The 16977-nt window shown below is 40.9% G+C and overlaps 1 protein-coding gene across 4 annotated transcripts in view; it reads left to right on the forward strand.

The window, feature by feature from the left end:
• The window catches only part of EGFLAM (EGF like, fibronectin type III and laminin G domains), a 77345-nt gene that overhangs the window by 14145 nt on the left and 46223 nt on the right, over positions 1–16977 (forward strand). For 2 of the 4 annotated variants that reach the window (XM_042804683.1, XM_042804684.1), the window contains exons 2-6: positions 5060–5169; positions 7183–7266; positions 8989–9015; positions 13411–13528; positions 13773–13908. In XM_042804683.1, the coding sequence (XP_042660617.1) occupies positions 5060–5169; positions 7183–7266; positions 8989–9015; positions 13411–13528; positions 13773–13908 (475 nt within the window). Of the gene's footprint in view, positions 1–643; positions 723–3439; positions 3461–5059; positions 5170–7182; positions 7267–8988; positions 9016–13410; positions 13529–13772; positions 13909–16977 lie in introns of those variants that run through there. The other 2 variants (XM_032992216.2, XM_032992217.2) reach the window with 2 other exon arrangements.

Below are 16977 nucleotides of genomic sequence, written 5' to 3' on the forward strand. Positions count from 1 at the left end.
GCCACCCTGATGGTAGCCTATGGGTGTTTAATGTATATGCAGAGGCTCTTCTATGCTGTAGTGTGAGCCACAATGGAAACAACACTTGTATCGATGGGATAAGCTTTTTTACCATTTTTAATTTGAGTTACTTTTGTGAAACAAAAATTTAAATAATAATAATAATTATTATAAAGCAGTAACATTAATTCCATCTTAGGGAGAAGGGTTGTGTATTCTCCAGGTCACTTGGGGAGGTTGTCTGCTGACTTCTTCTCTGATTTATCAGTTTTTGAATATTTTTAGAAGTACAGAACCAAAGAGATCTATAAACAAGGAACAAAATAGCTCTAAGCAGAAAAGTAAATACAGTGTTTTCAGCTCGACATTGCTTATCTACAGCCTCATTAACATCCTGTATCTGATATTCCTTTACAATATATACTCATACTATGTGTAAGAGTGTCCCCTCTTGATTAACAGCTTCTTTGCATGGGACCAAAGTCATTGCTCCAATTACCAGATTCATCAAAGCATCTTGGGCAATATTGAACTCTCTGTACCTGATGGTCCAGAAAGGAGAATGGCTGTGTTTATACAAAATGTGTTTAATTTTATTTTTATATAAATTGATTCCTTGTCCTCTGTGTTCAGAGCTAAACTCCATGCCTTCTTAGGTATGCACTGGATCCAACTGCAGAGGACATTTTCAAGTGGGATCATCACTGAGGCAGATCGTCAGAGTATGTACAAGTAGTAGATATATTGCACCTCCCTTGTCTGCAGGTCCCCATCCAGTGGGATGCAGTGGACAGTAGGCTCTGTTGTGGTTTTCCACTGTGCACGGTGCTACCAGATTAACAGATGTTTCATGCTGAATTTTGAGAAGAGAGGTATTTCTGACCTGAATTGTAGGAAGAACTACAAATATCCAAAGAGTTTTACCCTTGAAAACTATTTTTATTTTGTATAGTCTAAACATGACCTTTGACATAAAGACATAAATATTTAGACTAGTTTTAATATGGTTTAGTGTGCCTAATACATGATGTTCTGCAAAATCTTGCAAAATACCTCAATTACACATTTATCTCAAAACAAATTGTTAGTAAACCAGTGATATGTATTGAAACAGTTGTGATCAGCTGAGAAACTGCTTTGATATAGTGTTTCATCATGACTTTTTCAAAGCCATGACATCTGCATTTCAGTGGCATAAACATTGCTTGTGTCACATCACACAGGCACTTTGTCATGGTTGCGGAGGCAAAGTTCAGTCCTAAAATGGACATTTTTAACTTTCTCCTGGGTTGTGTGAAATTCAGACTCTGCCAACCAGAAGTGACTCTGAATCCCCAGATGCACATCAATGAGCTGCAAGGTCGGGAGCGGTGACAGCAGAGGACTTTGGGGACCGCCACATTGTATGAGATGTTCCTCTCTGCCTTGCCCTCTGTCCTCCCTAGGAAACAACTCTCTGCGTGGGGCCGGGCTGGCCCAGGTTTTACTTTTCTTCTTGTCTCATGTTTAACCAGGAGGCAGCATGGTCCCTGGCAAGGTGAGCACTGTGTGCCTACTTGTCATGCGGTTTTGTCACGGGGAGGGTGGGATGCAGTGGTGTGGTGAGCGGACCCCACACACTCCCCAAACCATCATTTGGCTGCTGAGCATCACCTGAGGCTGCTTGCACAGACAGTGCGAGGTGCCGGCGGTGCTTACACCCGGTTCCCAAGCGTGACTCTTGCCACCGTTGTTGTGGCATTAGGGGAATTGCCTGACTTCTAGAGAGAATTAAACCAGGAAGGTGGAAATACAGACCTCTCCAGCTCCTTGCTCTCATTTTCCCTGGCTTGAGTTTGTATTTACTCCTCTAGTGACAATTTATAGGCCAGTGTAACTGAGGTCAGTATTTGGCTCTATGTGTCTCATCATCTGCAAACTGGAGATAGTAGAGTTTAGTAAGGCTGGGTGAATAATTCATGGTGTGACTCCTTATTAAACAGATGTTGCCTCTCTGTTTGCAGATAGTCTGCAAATGGATTGCAATTTTTTCAAATTTATTTGTTGGTCCAAATTATTCACCAAATTCTTTCTGTAAATAATTTTATTGGCCTATAATGCATTCAGAATATGAATTTGAAGCCTGCCTTATATGAATATTTGTCATTGTAGATTAAAATTTGTTATTTCAGCAATTATGCCTCCCAGCACACTTGTCTCAGAGCCTCCCCAGAAAGTAATACAGGGATGGCATGAATATGTTAAGAGAGAATGTTTAGGGGTTATTTTTCCTTTATAACTCTAATACTAATCTGCCTCTCTGGGTGTTGTGAAGATTGAAAAGGTGTTTTCTAAATGTGAAATGCTGCTTAAGTAGACAACAATACCTGGCTGCTTTTCCCTGCCTCTCCTTTTGGTAGCAGGTAGCACATGATGGCGTATGGTCCAACTACAGCTAAATGCAGGGCAAGAGGTGAGCATGAGAGGTGGCACTCTGCTGTGCTCAGAGCCCCTGAACCGAGCAGAGATCCATGAGATTAAGTCTGTGCTAATAAAAAAAAAAATGGGTGAGGGCCCAGAGGGCAAGTAATATGGCATGGTTTGGCTCTCACCCGTATGGCTGAACTACTTTCCCTCCCAAAAGATGTCCGTACTGACTTATGGACATGGTTTGTGAGCTGTGCTATCCCCCAAGCCATTCCTGGGAGACTCTCCTAGGAGGCTGAACCTGTGCCACAGACTGTACAGACAGTAAGGATGTGTGGATGTCTCTATGTTTGGGTCCTGGGTAGTTTCCAGCATCTCAGGAACATGTTTAAAAGCCTATGGGCTGATCAATGGCATTGTTCAAAGCACTGGGTGGTTATTTGTTTACCTGAAGATCCATTTAGGATGGACTTAGCTCCTCTGTGCCCCTTCCCTGGGAGCTAAGTCCCTGGAAAGGGGCTGGGAGGGGATTGCAGCTTCCTGTTTTACCCTCTGGGAAACATGACAGGCTGGGAGGGAAACTGGGAATCTGTCTGGTGGCTTGTGTTTACAGAGTAGGAGCCTGTTAGGGCATGCTCCCATTAACTCAGGTTAGATCATTTCAGGTGATGGGGACAATTTACACAGGTAGAGCCCTAAGTATGTTTCCCCCTGTTAATGTGTAAGTGCAGCCCTGTCTTGTTACAGCTACACAAACTTCTTGGGGATGTTATATAGGGCATTAGTCTTCAGAATTTCTTTCAAGTTGAACTGATAAGCAAGATTCTTGGAGTTTGTAGAAAATACAAACCTCTAGCATACAATGGGTAGTCTCTTTTTCTGACGGTGTATTTTTTTATGTGTTTTTTTTTTTTTTTTTTAAATCCCTGCTGCGTTGTTTCAACAATAAAAGGAAAAAAAAATAAAAAAAAAAAAAAGTTCTTGGTGAGGAGCCCATCACATGCAGTCTTTGTGCAGCCTTGTCAAGGAGACAGTCTGCTGCAAATTTTTTTAGGTAAGAATGGCTAAAGCTACAGGCATAGGGACTGAGTGGTGAGAGAAGTTAGGGTCGCTTAAACCTTATTTATATATTTATCCCTTCATGATTGCACCCAGCACTGTCTAGGATTTATTCTAACACTGAAGAGAAATAAGTAGATAAAAAGGGCCAGGAAAACAGAGAGTCACGAGTGTTAACTGAGAGGTAGAGCCTGAGTGGCCACACTTGCTCACTCACATGAAAACAAATAGACCAAAGAGTTTCCTGGTGGTGATAGAATGCAGAATTGGTTTGAAAAGGACCAAAATGTCAATTCTGCTCCTGTTTTAACTACTTGGGTATGGATACTGATCGATACTGTGCAGAGTTTGTAAGATGTTAAGTTTTGTATTTAGCTTCAAATCAAATATATTGGTGGAAGTGACAAGTGTAAATCTGATGCAGGCTTGCTTCACATCTAAGAGTGACCTTTACAGTAGCTTGTTTTTGCTTGATATTTTGTCAGATGCAGCGGGAAAAAAAGGGGGCTCCTTAGCCTTTACTTAAAATTTTCATAGATAAAGCCATGCAAAAAACTAAGCATAGTAAAACTGTCACCTTGAAAAAAAATGAAGTTGTTGTTGAAATGTCTGAATCAGTTCTTTATTACAGTTATTTGTTAGGTAGGTTTAGTTTCAAGAGCACAGATGAAGCTGGTTTGGAGAAGTTGTGTTAAAAACCTTACTTGCTCCCTGCCCTTTCTCAGATAGTACACACGTCTGCTAACATGTTACTAGAGGCATGGAGCTCAGTATTTCCTTCTTCTACAGTCTTCTTTTTTTTTTTTTTTTTTTGCAGTAGTTAGATTCATGACTGTACTGAAACACCAACCTGTACCATGGGAAGAGGAGGTGGATAGGTGCTTTGAGACCAGTGTAGCCATAACAAAATGCCCTCCTCCCACTGCAGCTGGTGGGAGATGGGGCTGACCATGGCAGTACTGCAAGGGTGATGGCCAGAGATCCTGCTGACATAACCTGCATCTTGGAGAGAGGCAGGTGGGAACTGAGGGATCCGTTGTGCTCTTCTCATCAGGCTAAACTTGCTTTTTACTTAAATCTTTGCCCTTCCTATCCATAGTTTCATGAAGGAATTGAGGTTGCAGAGATTGGTGGTGACTAAGAGACCTCTTGTTGCCCACAGAGGGGGTCTCTTGGCCTGTGCCAAAGCAGCAAAGGGTTGAAGAGGAGGAATGTTTGGGGTTTGGTCTGTTTTTCCTCACACCAGGATGTTGCTATTGGATGTGAAGGCCAGGGAGGGAGAGGGGGACGGGGAGGGGGATGGAGGGGAGTCTGAAGGTGTCCATGAGGTGTCCTGAGCTGATCAACAGTCCCTTGCCACCGAAAGAGGGGATGTCCCCCTCCTCCACTCTCTCCTGGTATCCTGCTGCTGCCTTGGAGGACAGAGGTGGGGAGGGAAAAGGCACACTCATGTCAAATCTGAGTAGTGGACTATGACAGTTTGGAACGAGGGCAGCACAGGTCTATTTTACTTCAAAGCCATACCTGCCAGATGGCTAAAGAAGAGGTTATACGTCCTATGGTTTCTTATATGATATCATTTTGATTTGAGCAGATAGGCTGGGGCCTCCTCTTGATATACTGCTGGATTCACTGAACTGCACAGCATTCAGCGTGCAATGGAGGATGCCAAAGCAGCATGCGAGCACCATCACGGGATATACGGTAAGTAATCCTCTATGCTGCTAGCAGAGGACTGCAATATCTTACATGGTCTGGGTACACATGTGGCATGGTGAAGAAAGCAGGAGAGCCTGATCTTGTAACAAATAGTACCATTGCCCAGAAAGCAGTCAGGGGACAGTGGGCTTGAACGGATTGAAGTGTAACTTTAAGAAACAAGAGTTTCATGTTTTAGAAGGAAACTATGATGGGAATTTGGGTTGGATGTCAAAGTCTTGCAGTGGGTATAGATTGCTTTTCTGTTGTGGTTGTCATGCAAGGATCTTGGTGCTCTCGGCAGCTGATAAAACAGTAAAGGAGAGCAGAGCAGGTCGATATTAAACAGCGCAAGTGAAGGGAGATGCATGGTAATTTCAGGGCCATTCAGATCTATTGACTTGTACTTCCAGTCCGAGGATTGCTTTATCATGAACAGCTTTTCCAAACTACTCTTCCAAACCTTCCCAGACTGGCAGCAGGTACAGAGGAAGGAGAGTTTCATGGTGTCTCTTCCCCTGATAGGTAATGTACTGCATAGCATCCCTGGCAGCCCAGCCACAACCTGAAATCAAAACGGACTTTGGTTTATTCCCCCCTACCTCAGTGGCAAATTCCCCTTATAAAAGTCAAGTGATTTTCCTGTTTTATCCAGCAATTTTATAGTGGGGGCTCTGACCCCCTCCAAGCTTCCACCACATTACCTTCTGCCTATTGGGCAAAACAGAATGGCTAGCTTAAACTGGGTACTGGGTGTTAGCTTGCAAGCAGAAAAGCGATGATCACTAATCTGCCATTCATTCTTTTTTATTAGGTATTTCTTTAACAGGTGTTCCATGACAATGAAACTCAGTCCCAAAATGGAAGTTAATCAGCAAGGAATTAGCAGCAAAGATGCGGGATATTGACTGGCATTCATTGTTTTCCCCTACAACAAAAACCAAATAGTAGTTGTTTTTGTTAGCATTTTCTGTGGAAGGATTTGAAATTTCCAGAAAAAAAATAATCCAAAATTCAGTTTTGAGTAAAGAGGTTAGAAGCAGAAAACTGCTGACTACCTTTATTATTGGTGAATGCTAAAAGATTGAGATAATTCTTAGCAATAGATATTTCTGGTACACATACCCTTTCATCCCATGGTCTTGTAAATGACACTAATGCAGCCCAGCTGCAGGATTGTTTTTATTGTTATGAAAGTGCTTGTAGTCAAGGACATGAAGAAGCACTTGCTGTGACCAGAACCTGCCTCAGCGGGGCTCTGTGTGTAGTTGGGTCTGTTCTACTGTGTGAAAACAGAGGTGTGGTGAATAAGTGGCTTTTCTATAGGTCATGATGTTTTTCAAACAATTGTAATACTCTATCATCACAAATCCTAAACATTTTTCACTCTTCCTGCAGTAGATCAAGCATCCAAGTCACAGTTTATTTTTAAGCCTTGAGCGCCTGTGTGGCATGATAATAAACCCAATGACAAACAGCATTGATAGTGCTGCACCCGCACCATCTTCACTTTGTGTTAGGTTTTGACCGTCTGGCATCTCAGGCTCTCTATGTACAGGAAAGCAGACTCCCCGGCTCATTAGTCTCCTGTACATGGCAACAGACATGGAGAGACATTTATAACACAGCAATTTTTATAATTACATGATCAAGTAATGTCAGTATCTTCCTTACGTGAAGTAAAATGCCTGACTTTTGCAGACCAGTATCAAAAATCTTTAGCTGTCCATGTTGACCATGGCCAACTGGTGCACAATTGAAGTTGTCAGTTCAAGTCTGCCTTAAAAGCTAGGCTATATTTCACATAAGCTCAGCACATACAGTGTAAGATGGTGTCCTGACAACTTCTAGCAAATATGAAGGGAATGTTAAAGGGTGTTAGCTTTTCGTGTATTTAAAAAGGTAGGGGATCATAGGCTCAAATGCTTTCTACAATGTAATAACAATGCACTTGTTTTTATGTCATTCTGAAGCATTGGGTTATTGCTTTAACTGTGTTGACTGTATCTTCTTTTCAAGGTCTTTTACTCAGAGATTGAAAATGACAAAGCAGTTAAACAGCTCTCACATGATGTTCCCTTGAGTCTGGATATGCTAAACATGGTGAGTATTTCTTTTCATCAACCATTGGAGTACTGGAGCGGAGCTTGCAAGTGGGAACTTGCAACTGCCTAGTTGTTTCTTGTTTGTGAATTATGCTGAGGATCCAAGCCCTGGATCTGCTCTGAGTATGGAGTAAAAGAATATCACAATGTTTTTCTGTAATCCAGCCAGTGTGATACACTTTTACTCCTTGTTGTCTGACTCATTTATCACATAATACTGTTGTGACTTGATTGCATGTTCCCAGTTCTGACCTTTGGCATCTACTAAAATAGAACTTTAAATTTTGAATATTCATTTCCTGTGCACTTCCAAACATGGAAGGAGAATTTCATGATACTAAGCATAGTTAGATTTGCAATATCAGTGTATGTGTACTGCAGTGTCTGACACAGGTAAGTGTGTGAGTTAAAGGAGACACAGAGTTTTCAGTGTATTTTTGTCTCTGTATGAGACTCTGGCCTCCTCAAATACATAATTTAAAGTTTAATACTGCTTTGCATCTGTGCAAATCCAACTCCTAGAAGATTCCCTCAACTTCTTTTTTTTTTTTTTTTTTTATTATTCTTGAAAACACTACCCTTCCTCCTTGTTTCCCATTTTCATCCTTTCCTTCAGTTCTGTTTTTCCTTTTATCTCTCCCCTGCTTTCTTACTTGCTTTATTTCACCCTCCCCTCCTCTTTCCTCCTTCCACTTTTCTAATTTCCCCTTCCTTTTCCCTTTGTGAATGAACACTGCCCGTCCTCTTCTGCTGCACGGCTGAGCATTTAGTGCCAAGATGAAAGCAACTCCTCTGTGCTTCTGGATGGTTTTAATACTGTCTGCTTTTAAAGGGTATTCTCAAAACATGCTGGTGCTTCCTGAGTGCAGAGAAGCTGTTATCTGAGTTCAGCAAGGCAGGGACAGAGGTTTTCGAGCCTCTGCTCAGGCAGAGAGCGAAGGAGTGCTGCAAGGTGGGGGGTGTGAGGGGAGCACATTCACACCGTGCTCTGCAAAGGACGGTCTGTCCATGAGACGGCAACATCACCAGCACAGGAATCAAAGGCTTATGTGTGTGCACAGAGGAGAGTTGCAGGTTTTACAATCTTTATTTGGTGATCCTTCTTCACAGTTCATTTTTTCCCTCCTTTCTCTTCTGCTCATCTTCATTCTCCTTTATTTCCTTACCCTTTTTCCTTCAGCCTCCCCACCTGTTGTTCAGTGAAGTGTGTTCTCTGATATTTCCTGATCCCTACTGGGCAATGCTCAGAAACCTTGCCCATGGGAAACACGAGTAAGGGGGATGCTCAGATTTCCTGCAGTTTTCCATCACTCTGGTTGTCAGTTCTGACTCCTACAGGTTTCTGCGATCTCAACGAATGAAAGAATATCATTGCCATGTTCTATTATTTTGTTATTTATGTATTATTTTCTCCGTTCTGATCTTTATGTCTGTATTCTTCACTTGCTTTTTTTTACCAAAAAAACATTCTTGCAAGTAGTGCCAGCAGAGATCAAACAGCACGTTGGTTTTTTATCTTAATTCCGACAGCAGTAATTTTTACTCACTGGGAGAACAGAGTCTGTATGCCAGTACTCATGAAGATGAAAAACAGCCACATAGACTACTGTATGCTGCAGCACTGGCCTTGTTCTAATTCCCTGGCCCATTATTTGTGTGGTTTTGCCATCACTTTTTAGTATGTTACTTCATTAACAAGTCCTATTTTGCTTTTTCCCAGGGTCAGCTTGAAGGACAAGCAATTTTTGTAAGTATTGCTTCACATGAAACTTGGTCACAGCTGTGATTTAAAATTAAATTGAACATTCCTGACCTGGTCTTTCCACAGATTCACACACAAAAGTTGATCTCAGATGTTGATTTTACTTAGCCCTTATACAACATCTTTTGTAATCAAAATGTGTCAAACAGTGCCTAAAGCTCGAAATCCAGAGGTGAAGGAGGTGGACACATGTAGGTACAGCAGCTCCCCTTTTAGCAGTGGATAAACTTTTCTCTCAGTCACCAGAAGTATTTATGGATATCTTGTTTTGCTTGGAGTAAATTTGTGTAAAAAATGAGCTATATCCAGGTAGTGAGGACTTAGAGGGGACAGGGTTAGTTGGGTAGTCAGACACACAGTGACAGGGAAGAAAAGTCTGGCAGTGGGAGAGGAGATGGAGAGGGAAAAACCTGAGCCAGTCCAGTAAGAGCTGAGGAGGAGGAGTGTGGGATGAGGCCAGCCATGCAACGCCCAGGAGGAAGGAGTGGGAGACTAACAACTAGTATAAAACAGGTTTGAAAGAAATACCAGCCCTCTTAATGGCTTTGCAGCTGGTGAATTATTTAGATTAATTATTTCCAGTCCTGTACTCAGTCCAGTCTGCTTCCTTTGAGCAGTAAACAGATTGGATTTATTGCGGGGGGGAAGCAAGCAGGAGGTGCTTGGGTTTGGGTAGGATAAGGGCAGTTATTTTAGTGTTTAACTGAAATCCCTAACATGAACAACTTCTTGTGAGTATTTTTTTTTTTTCCTGAGCTGTTCTAGGAATGGAGAAATCACGCAAAGTTGGTGGATCTTGCACAGCTTTCATGGTATAAATTAAGAGAAATTTGATTAGACTGTGGAAGGTTGATGTCCAGATGAGACCTCAGGATATGCTTGAACCAGGACTATCTGGTTCAATCCCAGCTGAGCTGAGTCTGGATTATGGCATTTCAGAGTTGAGGTCCCATGCTGAGCCCTTTTTTTCTGCTTGATGAAAATAACACTTCTGAGAGGTACTTGTGGAGAAGTATGACTGACTGGGATTAATCAGCTCCCAGCTGTCATTAATCCTCAGGAAGCAGTGTTCTTGCTGAAATGCTTTCTGTTATATTCATACCAAACTCAACAGAAATCTGCAATAATTTTGTGGTTAAGTCTGCACAGTTCATGTTTCCATCACTAAGCCTCCTCTCCTGATGATGGGTATGTCCCCTTTGCTTTCGCAGAGGCTTCTTTGGACCATGTGAGACTGTCATAGCAAGAGCTGAACTGGGTCATCTGTTTCTGTGTGTTTTATGTGTGCATGTGTCTGTGTGTTAGCAAAGTGGATAATGTATTGTAGCTGTATTATATCATCTTATAATAGAGAACATGTAAGTGAGAGAAGCCAGAAGAATTGCAGATGCAGTACAATTTAATAAGGCAGTAGTTCTACCGGCCATAATATTCAGAAAGTTGAGCACAAATATTAAAAAAAAAAAAAAAAAAAAAAAAAAGAAAAAAGCATGAAAAATTAGTAGACTTTAAAGGTGGGGGATTTTAGGTCAGGCACAGAGCCACAGAGAGCAATAATGTTCCATATCATATCACCAAACACACCAGTACAAAATGAGGAGTGACCAACTGAGACCACTAATGTTGGGAAGAGGCTGTGAGGGCATCAAGTGTCATTAGACCCAGCTCTGTTTCTGCAGCTGCATTGTAATCCAGGGTTTGATTTTTTTTTTTTTTTTATTAAACCAAAACAAAACAGAAAACAGGTTTTCTTTGGAAAATAATGTATAATCCTGGTTTCTGTGAGGTGGCTTACTGCACAGACTCAAAAACAGTTTCAACACATTTGGAGGGAGGGCAAGCTGCGTGGCAGTGCAGGGAGACATAAACGGTTTCTATGTACACCTGACTTCACCACCACAGAAAAGACATTGCCTTCCTTCACCACATTCAAGAATGTGAGATTGTAATGAAAATACCAAATGTAATTTTGCAGGGATTTAGCAAGAGTGTTGTGTAAGACAAGAAAGTGAGGTTGGTGCCTGGTAAAGCCTCATCGGCAATGTAATGTCCAATTTGGGGTATCATGCTTCAAAATATAGAGGCAATCTGAGTGGAGAGGAAGACTACAGAAATGATGGGGAGTTAACTCTTCCTCATACTACTTAAATTCCTTATCTGTGAGGCCACTGTGTCTCTTCTGGGATGGAGAAAAGTTTGATTTAAGACCCTTCTCTTAAATGCAAGGAAAAAAATAGGTGAAATATGTACTCCAAGGCTCCTGGACAGTGGGGTACAAGGAACCGTGTTTTTTCTCCAGAATCTCATTGGGAAGTGTTTTGGTGTGTGGTGGGTGTTCCCCTGTTGCTACAGGTCAGGGTAGCTTGATGATACCCTGAATCTTTACATATTCACTAATGTCTTGATCCTAGAAGATTAGAAGGTACTTGATCTCAAGGATTCTCACTGTATGTCCAACAGCTGTGTTCATAGAGAGGATGTTGCCAGAAGAGAGAGGCAGATAGCCATGTGTGCAAGGCAAGAGAGCACCTTGCTGAGGTTTTGAGGGTACAGATGTCGAACTTAAATACCTAAGTTGATATTAGGACTTTGATCTTGATTGGTCTTGTGGTCAGTGAGATTTGTTCTGCCTAGTTTATTGTAGACTTGAGTCTGGAGGTAATAATATGAGGCAAGTACATCAATATCCTACTCTGCAGAGGCCAAGTTCCTGAATAGTGTGAAAACAGTAAGATACATAATGAAACATTTTTTCTCATAAGAATGAATCTAACAAAGAGTGATGCCAGCAGGAACAAATGCACACAATTTAAATACAGACAGACAGTATGTATGTCATGGAGGATGGAATAGCAGGAGCAGGGTCATCAATATTGTCATCGTGAGGAGGTGCTCTCTTTTCAGCAACTGGCTTTTCAGATCATGTTTTGAATGATCTCAATCACTTCAGCCACGAGACTGAAAGACCCAGATAAATCCTTCAGTGTGAGTGTTCTTTGCTGCTGCTCTCTGGGCAGTTACTTGTCCAGCATTGTTATCATCTCTCTCAGATGAATCCAAATCATCCAGGCAGATCAAGTGTGAGTGATGGAAAAACAGAGTAATGGTCAGGTGGTCCATGTTAATAGGAAATTGGTGATGGAGCTCCAAAACCGCAGAGATGACAGATGTCAGGGTGCTGCCAAACAGTGTTGTAGCAATAACATAAATTCCCCAAAGAACAGAGAGGGAGAGTTGTCCAAAAGACCGTCATAAGGAAATTTAGCAGTTAATAAAATTTTGGGATTGTTTACTATTTTAATGCAACTGGAAATGCAGATTTAAAGTCTGTTCCAGTGTGAAGAGAAAGGAGATCTCTGCATTTTCACATGCACTGTGAATATTTTTTTTTTAATACTAGACAACAAAAAACAGAAGAAAAGTTTCTCTAAAACATTTCTTTTATAAGTGTTTTTTTTTTTTTTTTTCACACCAGAACAGTCTATGGTGTAGAGCATTGTATTTCTGTTTACTTCTCTTTGCTGTCAAAATTTGTAAACCTGGGATTTATATCTCTCTACAGACAGGCTGCAGGTAAAGAATACTGAATTTCTATGCACACTTACACGTGTTCCATTAAAGACCAGATCTAAATGTCTGAAGTTGGTCCATGCTATGTGTTCCAGCCAGTGATGTGATAGAATGTAATTTTTTGGGTAACATTTGCTAATTTCTGGGAGATTTGAGCAGGCTTCTCTCAACAGTATTCAGCAGCACAGACTCTTCACACAATGTTTAGCATCGCCTCCCTTACAGTAGTTGTGGGTTAATATTTCTGTGTTTATGGCAGAAGGACAAATAAAGGAAATGCTCGCTTCAGGTCAAGGCTGATAGCTGGGCTAAGAAACTTGTGAGAGGCATTGGGCCTGGTCTCTGCTCCATGAGAACTTAAAGATCATCAGTTCACACTGCAGCAACATGCTTCGTTCTCAGGAGCTTCTATGCTCTCTGGATTTATAAAAAATGCAAAACAAAAACAAACAAACAAACAAAGAAAATTCTCCAGACTGATATTGAATGCCAGCAAGTGGCTCAAGGGAGGGAATAGTATGTGACTTTGACTTCACCAGCAGAAAGACTGGATAATGAATGTAAGTGATCTGCAACCTTATGAGTTATGCTGAGAAATGGGTCCAGGTCATCGCTGTGGATTCCCCCAGGGTGAATCTGCAGCTTGAGAGGAAACACGTGGTGCTGTTTGTATTTGCTGCTTCTGAGCAGGGCTGGGGACAATCCTGCTAGGAGGTTACATGGGAAATGCCCAAATCTCAGCTCACAGCACCGACCCCAGTTACATGAAGGAGCTCTCACAATGTTCTTTTTTTCTCTTGGCTCATGTAGGAAGTTGTTATTGGTGATCTAAAGCCAGGCACTCCACACCGTGTTAGCATTGGAGCACATGGCTGGGCAGGGAAAGGACAACCCAGCATGCCCAGGGACGTGACAACCTTATCCCAAGGTAATTCTGTGAACATGGCTTTCTGTTGCAAAACTGTCAGGGCACACGTCTGTAACACAGTTCTGTCATGTGCAGTATTGTAATGTTTTACTGGTATATTTGTACAAGTGTGGCATTTTAGAGGGGCAACAAGTGAGGGAAAAAGCCTATGAATTTGATTCCCAAGTCTGTGGGTGTTGGGGTATTGTCTGTATTAGTCCATCCGCTTCTCTAATGATATTCCTTTGCGCTTCTTCTGACTTAGATAAGTGCATGCCCCCTGCACCGCCCTATCAGCCCCAGATCGTTGTAGTTTCTGATTCAGAAGTTGCGTTATCCTGGAAGGCTGGAGTGAGCGAAGGAAGTTCTCCCATCCAGTACTACACAGTGGAGTTTATCAGGCAAGTTTGCCAGTGGAAACTGAATTTCAGTGTTTGTGCACTACAGGTTTTTTTACTTAAATTTCACTATTAAACTGCATATAGATAGTTCTCACGATTTATTTACTTATTGTATATAGTACATTTAGTTTTCCTCTCAATGTGGGTTGAATTACCATGAGAATTCAAAAATAAAACCAGAAATAATCAAATTTGTTATAAAATCACCAATAATTTATGACTTCTGATTGAAAAAAATAAGGTCTAATTTGATCTGTTCTCTCTAATAAAGGCCTGGGTGAATGAAGTTTTAAGTTTCTCCAGTCATCAGATGCTGTCAAACGATGAGTGTGTGGCAGAGAAGTTCCACTGAGCAGGAGTACCCTGGGCTGCTGTGGGAAATAATCTGGGGATTGCAAACTCAGTATGTTGGGCAGTTTTACCTGACAAAAGTCTTCTGGGTCTTGATCTTACAGGTCTCAGACTTGCTTTGTAATCAAGTTTACATGAAATGTTGGACTTTCTGTTTAGATTTCCTTGGGGGGATGTGGCTGTTGGTAGGGTTTTTTTTTGTTTGTTTGTTTGTTTTGTTTTGTTTTGTTTTGTTTTGTTTTTCTTTTATGTTGAACTCTTTAAAATTTGCAGTAATAGAACTGAGCTGTGAAAAGTTGCCAGTCAAGTTGCTTTTTTAAGATGCATATGAAGGGTCAGAAGGAGGTGGCTGTATCTGTATACACAAACAAGTATTCATACCTGACTGTTCATGTGCTTGTGTAAACTAATATCTGCATACAAAGCTATTTATTTTTATTTGCTTGGTCCTGTATTTACCCTTGCAAAGGCAAAATTCAGCCTTTGGAAGTTTAATCCTTTGAGTGAACACTTGATGAGAAGTTTTAGTTGAGGTTCCTGGACAAGAAGAGAGAATTGCTTCTTTATATACTCTGAGCTGTAAAGGTCAAAAAATTGTTCTTCAGAAAAACACTTTCATTTTAAAAAGAGAATTGTTGTTAAAATAGACAAAAAGAGCTGTTGGTTCAGTGCTTAAACTATGGTTACAATCTAGAAGATACTGATATAACAGAAAGAATTCTCAGGCTGAAAGCCTACTTGTGGACTAAAGTTGCACTTTGTGTTTGAATCAAAATGCCCCATATTTAGTGGGAAGCCATCCAATGTTCATTGCACTGGGAGGCAGGATATAAAGACAAGATACATTATAGCTATCATGTAAACTCTGCTGTAGCATTACCAATAAATTTGTCCGATATCTGTATCTTGAACACAATTATTATCTGAGCCTTTCTCTCTTCTCCCCATCTCTTCTCTCATTTGCTTGGTGGATGGGGAAGGGATTTTGTTGGGTTCTGAATGACTGCACTTCTGTCACCTCTGTGCTTTTGCTGGAAAATAGAGTCTGCAGGTTTATGTATACCTCTTCATAGCACCAGAGGCCTGATAATGCAAGAAGTAGTGGGCCCATCATCTCCATCTGACACAGTGAAAATGCACCCTTGAATGTTTTTGTTCAGCCAGGGAGTGGAAAGCTGCCTTCACTGTTTAAGTTGAAAGATACAAGTAATTGAAATTTCAGTGTTTTGTTGGTTTTAGACTTCGGGAAAGCATTTGCTAACAGCACAATGTTTTGATTACACTGTTTAGTTTGAGGTTTAAAGCTAAGCTGGGAGTGTATTTGTTAATTTTGGGAATATGCTCTCTTAGACTTGGAAGCTTGACTATATATTTGGAGAATGTTCAATGAGCCATAAGCCCTAATGGCAATTATAAGTAAAGATTTAACTTTAAGCTTCATTGTCTTTTGTTGTAAAACATATTAACATGAGTTAAAGCTGTTAAATGAAACCAAAACAAAACTGCAAGTAAATTTAGAATGAAGGCCTTTTATGTCAAAGAAATACAATATTATCCTGTGCTTCTGCAAAATTAATGACTTTCTTATGTAAATCTGCAATTTCTCTCGGGTGCAGCACACATGTCTAAAAACTATGACATTGTTAAATCATTTCTGTCCCCTTAGAACTAACTTTATGAATTTAACCCTGGAAAAACCATGCTAGAGGAACTGAGATGAGGGGAAAACCAATCAACTGTGATATTGGGGATTAAAACCTCATGAAAACTCAATAAATTAATTGGTTGCACATAGCAGAATCAAATCAGAACCAGAGATAACTTGAAGTCTGTTTCTACCTGGGGTCTAAATTTGGGGCTTTATTTAGGCACTTGCATGGGTTTCCGTTGGGACCTTTTGGTTCACTATAGGCAGTGGAGGGATGAAGGTAGTTTCCTATGTAGGACGAGCTGAGCTAATTCAGGCTCTGCTCTGCTGTTAATTGCAAGAGGATGGTAAGGAGACCACAATCCCAAGTTGGCTAAATACTGAAAGTCAGGAAGGTGAATGTAGGTCTCACTGCTCACTGCAAAGTTCATAGAGAATGTGTAAAAGAACGTGTTAAACCTAAAAGAGCTAAGGAGGAAGCCTGCAAGCTCAGTGTAAGTAGTCTGTTGGTTTATGCTGTGGAATATTTTACGACAAATGGCATTCTTATGAAAGCCTCTAAAGTGAGGCCCTGGACTTAAACATACTAATTTGGGTGTTTTTCCTAAAGGTACTATAAAAAAATAATGCTCAAAAATGTTTTGGATATTTCCACTTTAATACTCCAAATACTAAAGTTTTTAATCTATTGAGTACCTACTCAATCTTTTAAGCTTGGAGAGTAATTTATACAGATATTTATAGTCAGCTAATATCTACAGAACCACACATGTTTCAGCAGCATATCCTCTAAAAGTATTAGGTCTCTTTTGTTTCATCTCCTTGGTACGTAGATGAAGTCAGCAGTTTTCAATGTTAATCTTGACATACAGTGGAAATTTTTCAATATCTTGGTAGTGGCATGAAACTTGTGCTGCAATGAGCTAGGCAGGTTCTGATGATAAAACTAGGGAGATTTATCAGTATACAGATGTTAGGGTGGATCAGATTCAGCATAGTGCTGTGGGCAGGTTCTTGATTAGTTTCAAGCCTTCGCTGCCCCCCCAAAAGTGTACCTAAATCCATTCCAT

Source organism: Tyto alba, unplaced genomic scaffold (genome assembly GCF_018691265.1).
Source record: "Tyto alba isolate M040663 unplaced genomic scaffold, T.alba_DEE_v4.0 Super-Scaffold_42, whole genome shotgun sequence".
NCBI classification, from domain to species: Eukaryota; Metazoa; Chordata; class Aves; order Strigiformes; family Tytonidae; genus Tyto; species Tyto alba.